General features: G+C 36.4%; 1 protein-coding gene across 3 annotated transcripts in view; it reads right to left on the bottom strand.

Annotated features, from left to right (window-relative positions):
* The window catches only part of LOC121390246 (caspase-3-like), a 29682-nt gene extending 11980 nt beyond the window's left edge, over nt 1-17702 (bottom strand). Inside the window, exons 1-6 of one of the 3 annotated variants that reach the window (XM_041522029.1) lie at nt 16516-17702; nt 14547-14700; nt 12577-12838; nt 9869-9975; nt 7332-7520; nt 302-518 (exon numbers count right to left, since the gene is read on the bottom strand). In XM_041522029.1, coding sequence (XP_041377963.1) covers nt 302-518; nt 7332-7520; nt 9869-9975; nt 12577-12838; nt 14547-14681 — 910 coding nt within the window. In that variant the 5' untranslated portion in view covers nt 14682-14700; nt 16516-17702. The remainder of the gene's footprint in view (nt 1-301; nt 519-7331; nt 7521-9868; nt 9976-12576; nt 12839-14546; nt 14701-16515) is intronic. The other 2 variants (XM_041522026.1, XM_041522028.1) reach the window with 2 other exon arrangements.
* Nucleotides 17703-18430: the final 728 nt, after the last annotated feature.

Here is an 18430-nt window from a genome sequence, read left to right as displayed (position 1 = left end):
TACCGTTCCAAGCAGGTGACAAACATGACAGTGTTCAGGTTGATCAGGGAGCAACAAAAAAATAATCTGAGTTATCTCATTAAAGCAAGACTATACCAGTATCTCCTAAGTTCAAGGGTCATAACTCTGTCAAAAATGGGTAAATTGCCACAACCTTTGCCTTAACACAACACGAAGACCTGGTTTTCTTTTAAGTTTATTCAACCATGGCAAATTTAGACTCTATAGTTCTCTCCAATAAATAAATATTGTTTATGTCAAAACAACTGTGATTCATTTAACATAATTATTATTCACTTACGCCCTTGGCAGGCTTGGAAAAAGAACAGCTTGGGCTTCCCACTAAGAGTTGGGCAATCATTTCCGTGGAAGGTTCCTATGATTTTATCCTTCTGTACCAGTTTCCCGTCTACTCCGTATATACTCTGACTCTCTCCATGAGATAGAACGAACAGAACGAAGCTGTCATATGGACTGTGGTCGAACTGACTGAACTGGTTCACGGTGCTTTCCATTTTCTGAAATTGAAATCATACAATCTGAACGACAAAATCATTATCCATGATCAAGACTATCTCTGCAAAGGGGTGGGACATATCCCAGTGGTAAAGTGCTCGCTTGATGATGCGCGGTCGGTTTTGGATCAATCCCCATCGGTGCGGTGAGCCCAGGACGTAGCTCAGTGGTAAAGCGCTCACTTGATGATGAAGGGTCGGTTTGGGATTGATCCCCATTGGTGAGCCCACTGGGCTATTTATCGTTCCAGACAGTGCACCACGACTGGTATATCAAAGGTCATGGTATGTACTATCCTGTCTGTGGGATGATGCATATAAAAGATCCCTTGCTACTAATGAATCTCTACCTATAGTGCCTCGTCTATAGGACAACCACTCCCAAGGAGACCCATTACTGGACAATACATCCTGCACCCCTCAGAGGACTGCCACTCTCAGACTAGTTTACTACATGTAGTACAGGACAGCGCTCACTGGAATAAATAACACAGCACAGAGTTTAGGCCATCTTTATGCTTAGCATACTTACGGTTCATACAGAATTTTTAAAAAGACATTCAAGGATTTTTTCAGTGTTTTTCTAAGTTCAGTTCTCTATTTTCAAGGACTCATTATAGGCGAAAGGAACAACTTATGAATACTTTGCAATAATTGCTTATTATAGCGAAATGAAGAACGTATGAATGTTTTACCCAATTGCTTTTATTACTTATTATAATGAAATGAAGAGCTTATGATTACTTTACCCAATTGCTTTTATTACTTATTATAATGAAATGAAGAACTTATGATTACTTTACCCAATTGCTTTTATTACTTATTATAATGAAAAGAAGAACTTATGATTACTTTACCACAACTGCTCTTATTACTTATTATAATGAAATGAAGAGCTTATGAATGTTTTACCCAACTGCTCTTATTACTTATTATAATGAAGTGAAGAGCTTATGAATGTTTTACCCAACTGCTCTTATTACTTATTATAATGAAATGAAGAGCTTATGAATGTTTTACCACAACTGCTCTTATTACTTATTATAATGAAATGAAGAGCTTATGATTACTTTACCACAACTGCTTATTACTTATTATAATGAAATGAATAGCTTATGAATGTTTTACCCAACTGCTCTTATTACTTATTATAATGAAATGAAGAGCTTATGAATGTTTTACCCAACTGCTCTTATTACTTATTATAATGAAATGAAGAGCTTATGATTGTTTTACCACAATTGCTTTTATTACTTATTATAATGAAATGAAGAGCTTATGATTACTTTACCACAACTGCTTATTACTTATTATAATGAAATGAATAGCTTATGAATGTTTTACCCAACTGCTCTTATTACTTATTATAATGAAATGAAGAGCTTATGAATGTTTTACCCAACTGCTCTTATTACTTATTATAATGAAATGAAGAGCTTATGATTGTTTTACCACAATTGCTTTTATTACTTATTATAATGAAATGAAGAGCTTATGATTGTTTTACCACAATTGCTTTTATTACTTATTATAATGAAATGAAGAGCTTATGATTACTTTACCACAACTGCTCTTATTACTTATTATAATGAAATGAAGAGCTTATGAATGTTTTACACAACTGCTCTTAATTATTACTTATTATAATGAAATGAAGAGCTTATGAATGTTTTACCCAACTGCTTTTAATACTTATTATAAATTTATAGCGAAAAGAAGAACTTACTAATGCTTTACCACAAATGCTTTTATTATTTATTATAGCGAAAAGAAGAACTAATGAATGTTTAACCACAAATGCTTTTATTATTTATTATAGCGAAAAGAAGAACTAATGAATGTTTAACCACAAATGCCTTTATTACCGCAACTAACAAGTCTTTAAGGGCCTTTAGCTACATGTATGCATCAGTTCAATATTTTATTTCATTTCATTTCAACTTATTTTCATGCTTATATCCAAATGAGGTTCAAGTACGCTGTCAAGGGCAGACACCTCAGCTATCTAAGCTGTTTGTCCAGGACAGTGGGTTAGGTGTTAGTGGTTAGTGAGAGAGAAGAGGATGTAGTGATCTTACACCTACCTGTTTATTCATCGAGTCATTAAAACTCGTTCTGGGTTGGAGCCGGTACCGAGATAAGAACCCTGTACCTACCAGCCTTATGTCTGATGGCTTAACAACGACACCACCAAGGCCGGTAATCAATTCAGCAAATTTCTTCCCTGAGCTCTCTTTTTGTTTTGCTGTTTCTCACAAGATGTTAGAATGACCAACGTGTGTACGGTGACCTTCACTCTCCGCCCTAACGGACAACTCATCAGCACTCCCACAATTCACTCCAGTTAAGACTTAAAGCACTTTAATAAGCACTCTTATTAGGTTTTGTGTAAAATCAGGTAATTTTCACAGGGGACAATATTTCAAAATCTTAGGTAACCAGAAATCAGTTCACTTTAGTTTTACTTAGGTAACCGTTTGTTGGGTTAAGTGAATACAGTTCTCCTAACCGATGAGCTAGGTCTAACTAATCCTAAAACACTTGAACTACAGTTCTGTGCTACATTGGTGGTTCAAAAAACATAAAATGATTTTCACTTTCATTACTGATATATGGTACTTTTAATTTTAGAATGTAATTGTTCACCACATAACCGATTTGAAGTTGTGTAACCGACACGCGAACAGAACAATGGTTCTCGTGAAATATTGTGCCCTGTTTTCAAGTATGGTAGATTAGTCTTGTATTTGATTTAAAACATACATGTATTTTATTGCATAAACAACAAAAGGATTGGGCACAAGTTTGCCAACTTACTAGGCCCTCTCCTATATATATACAATATAATGGTGACAATTACTAATTATAATATAATACTAGTAATGTATACATATAAAATTTGTATACAAATGTATTTTAATAACATTATTAAAGGTGCAGACCCTAGTTTTGACCCATAAAAATGGACACTAAGTTTAGTTCATTTACAAACTTGTAACTCATTTAGATGAATTTAGTTACAGTAGAGTGAAAGAAGAGTCTGTGCCATTAAAACAGAACATATCCTTAAAAATAGGCTAGATCTCGAATCAATAAACCGCTACTTCTCAGAAGCACTTTTTGGTATTATGAACACTAGGATGACCAGAAACACATTGGTTCTACAGAAATGGACAATCTAAAGAATAAAATATAAGTAATATTTGATTTCAGTGATCATAAACGGCTCTAATAGTGAAATATATGCTGTAGTGTTTAAAAACTAGGGTCTGTCCCTTTAACAATCAAATTGATGAAAAGAGGGTATTATGTACAACAGGATTTTCAAAGAAACTAGAAGTAGAAAAGAAACAATGAAGTACATGTGCCTTCAAACTATTAAGACTATCTTAATCAGAAATCGTGTATCGTATGCATTTGGCAATTATCGCTTAGCAAATAAACTAATAAAGTTACCAATGAATAAATCTGAGATGTTCCAAATACTAGTAGTTGGCAACCAAAGTATTATTTAACTAATTCGCACATCTTCACAAACAAAATCTTAATCGTTAAAGGTGTAACTACGACCACTGTAAGGTTGCTTTGTGGAACGGCTATAGAGTTTGTGTGCCAGTCGAAAAAACTCACTGTTAGTCACTACAATTAACCTTAGCTATGATTCTTTTGTGGAAAGGGGCCCAGAACAGTGGGTTACACATGGTTAGTTGTTAGTGTTAGTGAGAGCTAGATAAGTCAGTGAGTGGGAACCGGTACCGGGATACAAACCCAGAACCTACCGGCTTAAAGTCCGATAGCTTACCCACTACACTCATTGTTCATACAGAAATTTAAAACCTAAATTTAGGGGCTTTTTAGGGACTTTTTAGGGTCAATGTAAGTAAAATTTAGGAACTAAAACTTTGCTGTCCGCCAGTTGCAACGACGTTCAAACTCGACAAAATAATGTGAGTGTTCGAATGGGCCGTTGGGATCGACAGAACGGTCCTACACATTTTCATAAATATAAATATGTAGAATCCACATAGGCATAAATGTCTTAAATTCATTTCAGATAATATTAGAATATTCCGTTTTATTTGGTTTGCACTGAGATTAACACTCTTGATTAGTATTTTAGAAATGTGTTTCATTTTAGAATTCCCAATCAAGCGCTTCCCGTAAGTTATGAATGAATCCTTCTACGAACAATACCAAACATTGATGATGTTTTTTTACGAATGAATCTTTGGTATCAGTTTGGCTTTGTTTACACACCACCATTTGAGCAAGCACAGAGATCAACTAATGAAAGTACATATCGATGTATTTTTGGCAATTTATTTAATGTTTCAGGGCTTATACATGTATGGCCAATTTAGGGCCTTTTGTGAACTTGCTATAAAATATAGGGCTTTTTAGGGCTAGAACATCAAAATAGGGACGTTTTAGGGCAACCCTTCAAATTTAGGGCCTTTTCAAGCATGTGCGAACCTTGACACTATTACGACCATTAGTTATGGTAGCAGAGGTGGTGCAGACAGTACGGTCGGTGCGGCCTTGGCCTTACCACTTGTGTGTGTGTGTGTGTGTGTGTGTGTGTGTGTGTGCGTGTGTGTGTGCATGTGCGTGTGTGTGAGTGTTATATTTGTTTTATCTGTGAAAATGTCCTTCACAGGTGCATTTGAATGGAGAGTCTGGCAACGTCAAGTCGTACCACTATTTTGTACACTGTGCTGTCCCTGGGTAGTGACAATCTACAGTGTGTACAACTAGTGACTGATGTGTAGATTCTAATCCCATGTACTACAATAAATAAATAGAGGATAATAAACGAGTTATCAGTTATTATCAAATATATGTCCCGAGTAAAATAATTTTCATTTCTCATGAGCTTTAACGAATGAAAAGTAAAAATTATTTCACAAGGGACATAAATTTGATATTAACTGGTACCAAGTTTGTTATTTTATTTATTACCACAGCTATATGGGTTTTTTTTTTAAAAGCCTTTATTTTTATATATATATATATATATCGGCTACACGTCCATGAACATATACATGTATATAGAAACGATATAAACCACTTTACACACTGTTCTGAGTATTGCTTTAACTTTGTATTTTAATCACGGTTCACAGATAATTTTTAAAACCCAATGTTCTATATAGTCTGTAAAAAATATATATATATAATGAATTACATTAAACTACCATTTTATTGCAAATTTAACACTGAAAACAGAAAGACATAAATGCAAACACTTTAAACTACATTGTACATGTGTGTGACGTCATTTTGTGTGCTTTGCCAAATCGTGATGACGTCATATTTAGTACCGACAAGGTGATTGGTTTGTAATAGTAGTGTACGATAAACCAATGCAGAATATTTCCCAGAGAAAATATGAAAAATATTTTCCCCATTATGAGTGACCGCTGTGGTAATAAACAGAGGATTCGTCACAAGTGTTTTTTAATATGGAAAGTATCAACTGAGTCTATGTTAACTAGACGAGGTTGATATTTTAGATATTAAAAAACACGAGTAGTGAATTCTATTTATCCTATAACACTTCTAAAATAAATCGAATGAAAAAGTACTAAAGTCGCCTCCATCTGTAATATGATGTCATCACGATTTGCACAAATTACTTTGATGTCACGCACTTTAACTAAATCTTATGAACACATTATGCTCAGGTATACAGGCTTGTAAATAAATGACCCAGCAACACCTTATTACTCATTTATCATCCATTAAAGGCTTTTGTTGGAGATATCGCTGGCACTATTATTTGCAATATCTCCTGCAATATTCTCCACAGGAGATATCACTTCTTATAATCTTGATTGGTCACATTTTAATCACCAGACAATATTTTGTTACGTCACTGTGTTTGTTTCAGCACTAAATCTATCATTTGTGACGTCACGCAACTGCTATTTAACGAGTCTACCACTGCCAAATATAGTGACATTCAACCCACATTACCTCAGATTTCATACTTTTATCAACTCATGCTGATAAATTATGATATCACAAGACACGAGGGGAGTATCCTCTACATGTATATACCTTCAAACTTGCATACCATTATTAACCGAGTTAATAAACTGAAGTCTGAACCAAACTTAACAACTACGATAAATTACTCTCCTACCTTTAATTACTGTTACATTTCCCCCAAATTTTGTTTAAGCACAAGTTGTGAAAAAACTATTACAGTGACACAGATTTTACATATGAGACTATAACGATGATGCCAGTATTGACATTGCTGAGATAGCATAGGGCAAAATACATGCAGTTTTCTGCCGTCTGCCATTTTGCTTTTTTATGGAATACTCTTCAACTTTCAAGAGGGGTGAAAGTCTCCGAAGTATGTGACATAATTAATATAAAATCAATGAACTCCAGTGGTATCTTTAAACAAACAAAAACTAATTAAAAAAGAATAATAATATGACGTCATCAAGTTTGCTTTTACATGTTATGACGTTGTTAGATTAAGTCATATCCTTTCACCCCTCTTGGAGAATATTCCATAAAAAGTCAAAATGGCAGCCGGCACAAAATTACATTTGCCCTATGCGATCTCAGCAAAGTTGATATAGCTGACATGGTTATCATCTAGTATGTGGAGTCTGTGTCATTGTAATGTTTTTTTCAAGATTTCTGTCTGGACAAAATGCGGGTAAAATCTAACGAAAAATAATAGTAGGAGAGCAATTTACCATAGTTGTTAACATTTTGGTTCGGACTTTAAATTATCACATGGGTTGATGACATGGATATCATGGGTAAGTTATAGGATAAATAAATTGGATGTACCTCAGCTGTCAAATCTTCCCTAATGCAGACTTTATAGCCCAGCTGGTCTAACAGCTGATCGACTGTGAACTGGTCAATGTCGGTTCCATCTCGATCTTCCAGATTGCAGCCATTCTTCCTTGCCAGTTCAAACTTTTCGTTGTTTATCAGTAATGCATATCCTCTTGGATTGCTCTGATGTTTGTAGACCTAGAGTGAGCCAGAAACAAAAAGAATGTTGAATCACAGCACATTACAAACAGACCATCCTGAGGTTTCTGTCTATGTGAAGAGAAGTGGCAGTAGGACCTCCATGAGTCCATAATATTGGACTCGAGTACTCGAGGGTCAAACTCGACCCGGACCAGAGTACCCGACACTTACACTAGATGATGATGAGATTAAGGAATAAAGTTAAATAGCATTCTGCATCTTAATTCCAGTGCTGAACATGGATGCCAAATCATGCCATTGTATTGCATTTAGGAACTGGTTGATATGTTCAGTGTTGTGATGGATCGACGGCCAGTTTAAAAAGAGAAACTAGCGCATGATCTTATAATTACTGTGTAACTTCTATCGTTGATTATCTACTGCTGAAATGTTGTCCTACATTGTCCAATGTATTATAGTTGATCATTGTATTCCACCTTGTACAGGTACTCGACGGACTCGAGTCTTGCTGGACTCAACCCGTGCCCAAGTACTCGAGTACTCGTGGAGACCCTAAGTGGCAGGACATAGCCCAGTGGTAAAGTGCTCGCCTGATGGTAGCACTGTGTACTAAACCAAATAACTTCCAGCTGGGTCAAAGTTCGAGGTGCACTAAACTTTTCATAGAGACATTAATTAACACCACAAGTCCTGTGATTGGTGGTAAATGTGAGTGTGTTGGTTGTAAAAAAAAATTAGTTTCATCTCAGCAAAAAATGTATGCAATTTTATTTCATCTAGTATCACTGTGTCAAGTAGCCTTTGTGCTTGAAACATGTATGGGGTACCCGTAAAAACAAGTACTCAAATTTTGTTGCCAAACTAGGGGTGTTTAAAAACATCTGGTTATACCGAAAATGAGCTACATATGGAAGGTATTATTTTCTTCAGTTAATACTTTGAGATAGGGGTTGTAGTACTGATATTTATGGGTCATAGTTTGGTTGATATATTGCATATAGTGTTTTTAAAGACAAACAGATTAAAATTGTATAGTTCATAATTAAAAAAAGGTTTGTTTTATATACGAATATGTCACATGACACCACTAAAGCACATATATTTATTAATCATCGGCTATTGGATGTCAAACATTTGGTAACTCTGACTAGTAGTCAACAGAGGAAACCCGTTACACTGGTTGGAACAAGAAAAAAACCAATCACTTGAACAGATTAACTGAGGTGGTTCAATCCTGAGACACAAGCACCTCTGGCAAGCGCTCAACCGACTGAGCTAAATCCTGCCCCTAGTTCATAATAAAGAATTTTACCATAAACTTAACCTTTGAAAGAGAGAGAGAGAGAGAGAGAGAGAGAGAGAGAGAGAGAGAGAGAGAGAGAGAGAGAGAGAGAGAGAGAGAGAGAGAGAAACAGACAGACAGAGACAGACAGACAGGGGGAGGGAGGGGAGGGATAGAAAGAGAGAGAGATGGAGAGACAGACATAAGAGAGGTAAGAGAGAGAGGGGGAAGAATGGGAGGGAGGAGAGGGGGAGGGAGAGATGGGGAGGAGAGGGATAGAGAGAGAGGGATAGACAGATGGAGGGAGAGACAGACACAGAGAGAGAGGGGGAAAACGGAGGGAAGGGATCGAGGGGGAGGGAGAGAAAAAGGGAGAGAGATACAGACATAAGAGGTAAGAGAGAGAGGGGGGAGAGGGGGGAGGGAGAGGGAGGGATAGAGAGAGGGGGAGTGAGGAGAGGGATAGAGAAAAAAAGGGAGAGATGGAGGGAGAGAGACATAAGAGAGGTAAGAGAGAGAGGGGGAAGAATGGGAGGGTGGAGAGGGAGAGGGATAGAGAGAGAGGGGGAGAGATAGAGAGAAAAAGGGAGAGAGATGGAGGGAGAGACAGACATGAGAGGTAAGAGAGAGAGGGGGAAGAATTTGAGGGAGAAGAGGGGGAGGGGTGGGAGGGATAGAGAGAGATGGGGAGGGAGAGGGATAGAGAGAAAAAGGGAGAGAGAGAAAAAGGGAGAGAGATGGAGGGAGAGACAGACATAAGAGAGAGGGGGGAAGAATTTGAGGGAGGAGAGGGGGAGGGAGAGGGATAGAGAGAAAAATGGAGAGAGATGGAGGGAGACAGACATAAGAGAGGTAAGGGAGGGGGAAGAATGGGAGGGAGGAGAGGAGGGAGAGGGATAGACAGAGAGGGGGAGGGAGAGGGATAGACAGAAAAAGGGAGAGAGAGATGGAGGGAGAGACAGACACAGATATAGAGAGGGAGGGAGGGGGGGGGGGTGGGAGGGAGATAGAGAGGGGGATGATTGGGAGGGAGGAGAGGGGGAGGGGGAGGGAGAGAGAGACGAGGGAAAGAGAGGGAGAGAGAAGTGGGAAATACACATACCTTTCCACTGTCCGAGTTGGATTTGATAAACCTGTCATACATCCACCCCGATTCTTCACAGACCTTTACTATAACAGTTTCTGATATCAGGTTCTCATCAGGCCATTCTGAAGAATGTAACAAACAAAGTTAAGTTTTGTTTAACAACAGGGCTAGCTCTGGGTTAGCAAAAGCAATCACCAAATTTTTATTTTTTTCAAATATACAAAGTTAATTTCCAACAAACTTTCAATCATTACACAAAATATTTTCCCGAAATTTAAGTAACATTTCCTATTCTTGAAATTTAGCAATTGGTCAATTTGGTGTGTGGCAGAGCTAGCCTTGAAAAAGAAAGAAAGAAATGTTTCATTTAATGACACACTCAACACATTGAGAGAGGAAACCCGCTGTCGCCACTTCATGGGCTACTCTTTTATATTAGCAGCAAGGGATCTTTTATATGCTCCATCCCACAGACAGGGTAGTACATACCACGGCCTTTGATATACCAGTTGTGGTGCACTGGCTGGAACGAGAAATAACCCAATGGGCCCACTGACGGGGATTGATCCCACACCTACCGTGCATCGAGCAAGCACATATTACCACTGGACTACGTCCCGCCCCCAGCTGGCCTTGAATGACACCACTAGGACACATTGATCAATTAATTATCAACTATTGGATATTAAATATTTAATAACCAACCTGACGTAATCTGCAAGAGACTTTTATATGTGCTTTCATAAAAACAAGACAGCACATTCCAGGGCCTTTGATATACCAGTCATGGGGCAGCAGTTGGGATGTGAAAAACTCAAAAGCTCTACTGAGGTTTGACTGTACCGTATACGCAAATATGTTCGCGAATAAAATCGCGAACACGTTGTTAGCACCACGAATTTAATTACACGCCAACTTATTTCCGATTTGGTATATTATTATTTACCGTATAATATATAGTCTCATCTCTACACGCCCAACCCATATCAGAATCAAGCAGTCAGTGGTCCGCAAGGTCACATGATTCTGTAAACCTGCCTGGTCACATGGATTTGTTACGTAATCTGTTTTGTTTGTTTTCTTTGTAACCGTAAATGGAAGTTTGTGAGTATCACCAATAATAAAAAGTTATTTCTTATGATATTTGCGTTTTTCAATGTTCTGTATCGCATGTGCGTGTTCCATCAATAACATGACAATAGTCTTATCAGACATACATACAACACTGACATCTCACTGGCTATCCAGAGATCGAGGCCGGGACAGACATGCTTCAAACTCTAGTGGTATATGAGCATGTAAATAAATATTGGTAATGATCTCGCTGACAGCATAGTGAACATGTCCAAGTATGTGCATGAAATCGTCATTGAAAACAGTTTGGCAAATGAAATATGGGTAATTTTTATTTTATTATCGGGGGACACAGTCGCGAAAATAATTCCTCGCCAAAATGTAAAATGAAAGCCTGATTGCGAATTATTTTAGCCATGAAAATATTTGCGTATACGGTAGCTAGATTTTGCCCCCAATCAGGGAGGAAGGAAGGAAGGAAATGTTTTATTTAACAACGCACTCAACACATTATATTACGGTCATATGGCATCGGACATATGGTTATGGACCACACAGATATTGAAAGAGGAAACCCGCTGTCAACACTTCATGGGCTACTCTTATCGATTAGCAGCAAGGGATCTTTTATATGCACCATCCCACAGACAGGATAGTACATACCACAACCTTTATTGTGGACCACTGGCTGGAACGAGAAATAGCCCAATGGGTCCACCGATTGGGATCGATCCTAGACCAACTGTGCACCAAGCAAACGCTTTAACACTGGGCTATGTCCCGCCCCACCCTATCAGGAATGAAGTTCAATTTTGATGATTACCATGTATCTATCCATATGAGCAATGAATGAATGAATGAATGAATGTTTACTGACACCCTAGAACTACAAAATACATTGGCTATTAATGGTAGTCAAACTAAGGAAAATGCATAAATAAATTCATAATCAACATCAATATAAAAATCCAACAGTTAAATTAAAACACAGTGTAAAGTACTGTGCAAAAAATACAAATATCAGAGATAGGTAAATTTAAAATTTATAATCAAATTCAGTATCACAAAGAAATTGCAACAACTACCCAAAAGTACTTGTGACTGCTGTCTAGGGCTGTTTCTACAATTATTTAATGCTTTAGGGGGTGGGAAAGTGGAGGGAGTATTAAGGCATGTCCTACAAAATGTTATGGGGAAGGAAGAGGATGTTTGTGAAGGGCTACAACATGCAGATACATAATGTTTCTAAAACAATGGTTAACTTTTATTCATAAAATTAAATGCAGTCATCCATGACCATATATCCTTCTTTGTGATTTTTAGTGACTGTTGAATAACAGAATCCGGCTAAATTTGCCGTTTATGCTAGGCTCAGACTACCAACTGCCATCACAAAGATAACCAACTTTCTGCTCCCACGACTTCTACAACTGTCCAGTTCCCAGTCCGAGCGCTCTTACAACTTTCGTTTTTCGTCGTATACGACTTCTACAACCGATTAGTTGTTAATCTGAGCGCACCCGTCATAAGTCAGGAGTTTCGGAAATTACAACGCAACCGTCGCGTTGGCCAACATCGCTGTAACAGTTGACAGTCTGAGCCTAGCAATAACAAAAGTCCGACCATTTTGATTTTTAGGGAAGACTCACTTTCTGGCAGGTCATCATCATCATCATCATCTGTGGGTGAGGTCACCACTAACGGAGTACATGCTTGGGCTCGTCGAACAACAGCTAGGTTTCTTTTTTCTGTAGCAATTCTCTGCTTCGACAACTCTGGCTTTAAAATATCAGCTGCCGATCCTTCCTGGTTATTGACGAGAATTTCGTAAAACTGATCAAATGCATTCGCCCCTCTCCGTGGTAATATAATCAACAGTTCCCTCTTCTTGTCTGTTGGCGTATTCTCTGCCTAAGTTATCAAAAATAACATACTACTCAACTTTTGTTAGGGACTATTGGAACAAATACATACAAAGGTGCATGTATGTCATGTAAAGGGATTTTTACCTGGAATTTATCCAGTTTTTTCAGTAGGGTTCCATAGCTGATGGGATTGGAAAAATGAGTGCGATTTAATTATAACCGGGATTTCTTAACGGGACATACAATGTACCCTAGTTTTTAAACACTAAGGCATATTTTTTACTATTCGAGCCGTTTTTGATAACTGAAATCATACTTTACTTTTACTTTTATTATTTAGATTATTCATTTCCATACATTCAAAGTGTTTATGGTCATCCTGGTGTTTTTAATATCACAAAATGTATTTCTCATATTTTGGAAAACACACAGGCATCTGACAAGTAACAGTTATGGAATCAAGTTTTACTCTATTTTTAGAGGGTATTTCACCATTTCAAAGTCACATACTTTTGTTTCACTCTGTTGTAACTTTATCCAAATGTGTTACAGGTTTGTAGATTAACTAAACTTAGTGTTAATTTTCACGCGTTGAAACTAGGGTCTGTCCCTTTACGGCAACTGAATGATACAAAGCATCATTGTTAAATTAAGTCATCAGACATGATGATTACAAGAATATTAACACATTAAATTGAATGCCTGGATACATCTCTGGTAACTGCATTTATGGAGTTTGGTGGGAAATATATCTAATTATATATCTACATGTTTGTGTAACTGTAGTTATGCAATGCCTAAGGTAAGGTATGGAATATAGTCTCATTAGTCACATACATTTAATATGTGCACAAATAATTGTTTATATCATGACATATATTTGGTATACTTCCCTACTACATACATACATGTACCCTGGGGCTGAATTTTTAAAAGATGACTGGATGTACGTATTATAAAACATTATGGTAGAAGAGGTATTTGCCAAGTATTATGCAACATTTTTATAACCATATATCATTTTGATTTCAATTCATAAAATGATTACACCAATCATGGCCAATTTCTTGATTTTTGTTTCTAAACGTTTTATAAGCATGGGGCCAGGGCCTATACTAAAGAAAGAAATAAACAAAATGATACCTAAAGAAAACCCAATATGTTGGTCAAACTACATAATATTATACATGTACATGTATGTATCCCAAGACGACAGTCATTAAAATAAAATATAAAATTCAAACATTTAAAAGTTTAATAAACAAGCATTTTGCAGGGCTTCTAGATTATGGTAGCCCCACCCGCATGGCTAATGATATTCAATGTTGGGCTAGTAAATAACTAATACAGGGCTTCTAGATTATGGTAGCCCCACCCCCATGGCTAGTGATATTCAATGTTGGGCTAGTAAATAACTACTACAGGGCTTCTAGATTATGGTAGCCCCACCCCCATGGCTAGTGATATTCAATGTTGGGCTAGTAAATAACTAATACAGGGCTTCTAGATTATGGTAGCCCCACCCCCATGGTTAGTGATATTCAATGTTGGGCTAGTAAATAACAACTATTGCCATGCACGACAGCTTGTGAAAAAAAAAAAAGTCAAATGTTGGAGCTAAGTTGATTTTATAAATATTAATATCCTGCCCCCAACCCAAGCCCCCAATGTTAATGTTTTTAACCTCTATATATCCCTCTTTAGGTGACATTATTACGCTTTACCACTGGGCTATGTCCCGCCCCATTACTCACCATGATGTCTTCCAACATGTTTTCTGTGATGACGCCATTTTCTTCTAAAGCATAAACAATAGTTTTGATGTCGTGAATCTCCCTAATAATAGCACTCCTGTTTCTCCGCAGAATTTCTTTATGCTCATTATTCATGGTAACCGACCAGTGTCACCTATATTGTATACAAGTAACAAGAGAAAAGGTTTAGTTCATCATGTCATTCCAACACAGAGACAAAAAGGTTAAGTTAAGTAATATTTCTCAAAAGTGTACAGTGATATTGCCCACCCATGGAACAAGTGTTTGTATAAACAACAGCCATGTATTGTGCAAGCCTCTGACGAGCATAATATATTCTTTTTATTCCTAATATATGATATTGACGATACCTAAATACACGAGGGTAATAATCTCTTTATCATATAAGCTCAAGCTTTATACAACGTATTTTTGTAAACTGTACACGCAACTTTAATTCCAGTCCGCAATTACTAGATATTCAAATGACGTAAGAATATGTGGCATGGTGTATTTTTGAATGGAAATTACGTCAAACTCGAATGACATCATTTTGGATGTCCTTACATCAAAACAAAGTTATGGCTAACGTTTTTTGTTTTCTGAACACTGGACAGCTTTCAGTGTCAAATTGCCATTGAAATGTTTTTATTTGATGACTATGAATGCACACGTCAATCATGGAGTGTCACCCAGGTACGTTTGCTTAAATGTCAATAAACCTAGTGCCTCGACCTCGACTAATTTACATCTAATTTGCAAAGTTATCAAATTCTTAAAGTATGTGATCTGAAAAATATCACATACTGCACTGAAAATGTAAGATATTATATGATAAAATAATATATACAAATAATATATACTCAAAACACACATAAAATAGGTGAAAATATATTTTTGTTAAATAAACATACTTATAAATAGGTCAATTAAAAATATAAATTAATAATTTAGTGCGTGCATGGAATCTATGCCAATGTAATTTCTAGACAAAATGTGGGGAAAATCTAACAGTACTTTAAGGTACATGTAGGAGAATAATTTATCGTAGGTGTTGACAATGTTGTTCAGACTTTAGTGTGTCGATACTGGTTGCTAGTTGTAACATTAAGTTTAATGTCATGATTCATCTCAGGAATAATCAAATTAAAGGTCTGTGGCATCAGATTAAAAAGAATTAAGCATATGTCAGACACAGAACAGCTAGGGCACAGTAGGCCTATTTCACAAGAACCGTTGTTCTGTTTGCGTGTCGGTTATGCAACTTCAGGGTATGCACTTGGGATTTTTGTCTGACTGACCAATCCGGCCACTCAGAGCAACACTTTGACTTGCCCGTACAACTTTTGAATGGCCCGCAACCGAATTTCGTTAAAAAAAACCTTACTTAAATTGCACTTTAAAAACATGTTATCATATCATACAAACAATAATATTAACACAAAAGAAGGAAATAGAACTTGTTTTAGTTTTATTACAAACTGTTGTAATTAAATTATAATTATTATGTTGTCACGGTACCCTATGTGGGTTTGGTTGCGCAGATACTAATAGGAAACCAGTTGAAAATAGTCAAAAATAATTTTCCGATCTCTTACAAACATTAATTATTTGCATTTTGATACATAATACAATATGCGGCAATTTACAGTCACCAGGCGGGCAACACGTGATAAGGTTTTGACTTGCCCGACGCCATTTTGATTTGACATGGGCGATCAGACGACCATAAAGTGCACACCCTGCAACTTTAAAATCATGTGAACCACCAATTGGTTACGTGGTGACCAATTAATTTCTAAAATTGTATTTACTTAAATAGTTGGTCCTTTGCCGTATAGCCTATAACACACTATTTGTTATTAATATCTACTGCCGGATTCATTTGCCAAAGTAAGTTTTTAAATAGAACCCACTTTTGGCATACTATGTTATGTGTATGTAAAACTGTAAAAACATAAATAATCACTCTATTCTTGTTACATGTTAGGCAATTTCCGTCTCTGGGCTCTTATATTTGGTATTAGAGAAAACTGACTTTTTGATATATTTACACTCAAAAAACTTTTTCCCAAAGAAAATACGTCACTAAAGCAATACCTATTGTTCGAAACACACTTGTTAATTTGATTATTCCTGAGATGAATCGCGAGCGGTCACCCGAAATATGTTTACAATCAAAAAAAACTTTTCGCAATGAAAAAACCTCACAAAAATCATAATTCTGCCAAAATCGTATCCAATACGGTTTTTTTCATATACTTTATTGACAGTTTATCAATATTATATGATTTACAATTTACATGAAGCACAAATATTGTTGTCAGACCTAAACATATGCATACGTCCGTTTCCGCCTTGTTTGTAAAATGCGGAACAGGACAGATTTTAGGATCCGACTATTTACCCCCAATATACCCCAAAAATACACCCAAGACACCACACTTTTTAGTAAACGTTAATGGTATTGGAGGAGCAGCTTTCGGGATTGTACTATACTATAAATAATTAATAGGTAGGCCCATTGCTTTAGTGACGTAAATATACCAAAAACACGCTTTACAATATTTACAATAACAAAAAAACATTTCCCAATCAAAAAACCTCACAAAAGCGGGACAGAACAGATTTTAGAGTTGATGAAGCTCCATTCACAATTAACAAGTGTGTTTCGAACAATAGGTATTGCTTTAGTGACGTTTTTTCTTTGGGGAAAAGTTTTTTGAGTGTAAATATACCAAAAACCTGCTTTACAATATTCACAATAAAAGAAACCATTTCCCAATCAAAAAACCTCACAAAAGCGGAACAGAACAGATTTTAGAGTTTCTGAAGCTCCAATCACAATTAACAAGTGTGTTTCGAACAATAGGTATTGCTTTAGTGACGTTTTTTTTTTTTTGTGAAAAAGTTTTTTGAGTGTAAATATACCAAAAACCCGCTTTACAATATTCACAATAAAAGAAACCATTTCCCAATCAAAAAACCTCACAAAAGCGGAACAGAACCGATTTTAGAGTTGATGAAGCTCCAATCACAATTAACAAGTGTGTTTCGAACAATAGGTATTGCTTTAGTGACGTTTTTTTTTTTGTGAAAAAGTTTTTTGAGTGTAAATATACCAAAAACCCGCTTTACAATATTTACAATAAAAGAAACTATTTCCCAATCAAAAAACCTCACAAAAGCGGGACAGAACAGATTTTAGAGTTGATGAAGCTCCAATCACAATTAACAAGTGTGTTTCGAACAATAGGTATTGCTTTAGTGACGTTTTTTCTTTGGGGAAAAGTTTTTTGAGTGTAAATATACCAAAAACCCGCTTTACAATATTTACAATAAAAGAAACCATTTCCCAATCAAAAAACCTGACAAAAGCGGGACAGAACAGATTTTAGAGTTGATGAAGCTCCAATCACAATTAACAAGTGTGTTTCGAACAATAGGTATTGCTTTAGTGACGTATTTTCTTTGGAAAAAAGTTTTTTGAGTGTAAATATACCAAAAACCCGCTTTACAATATTTACAATAAAAGAAACCATTTCCCAATCAAAAAACCTCACAAAAGCGGGACAGAACAGATTTTAGAGTTGATGAAGCTCCAATCACAATTAACAAGTGTGTTTCGAACAATAGGTATTGCTTTAGTGACGTTTTTTCTTTGGGGAAAAGTTTTTTGAGTGTAAATATACCAAAAACCCGCTTTACAATATTTACAATAAAAGAAACCATTTCCCAATCAAAAAACCTCACAAAAGCGGAAAAGAACAGATTTTAGAGTTGATGAAGCTCCAATCACAATTAACAAGTGTGTTTCGAACAATAGGTATTGCTTTAGTGACGTATTTTCTTTGGAAAAAAGTTTTTTGAGTGTAAATATACCA

This window comes from Gigantopelta aegis, chromosome 15, assembly GCF_016097555.1.
Source record: "Gigantopelta aegis isolate Gae_Host chromosome 15, Gae_host_genome, whole genome shotgun sequence".
NCBI classification, from domain to species: Eukaryota; Metazoa; Mollusca; class Gastropoda; order Neomphalida; family Peltospiridae; genus Gigantopelta; species Gigantopelta aegis.
Note: the sequence above shows the minus strand (reverse complement) of the source record. Positions and strands in the feature narration are given on the sequence as shown.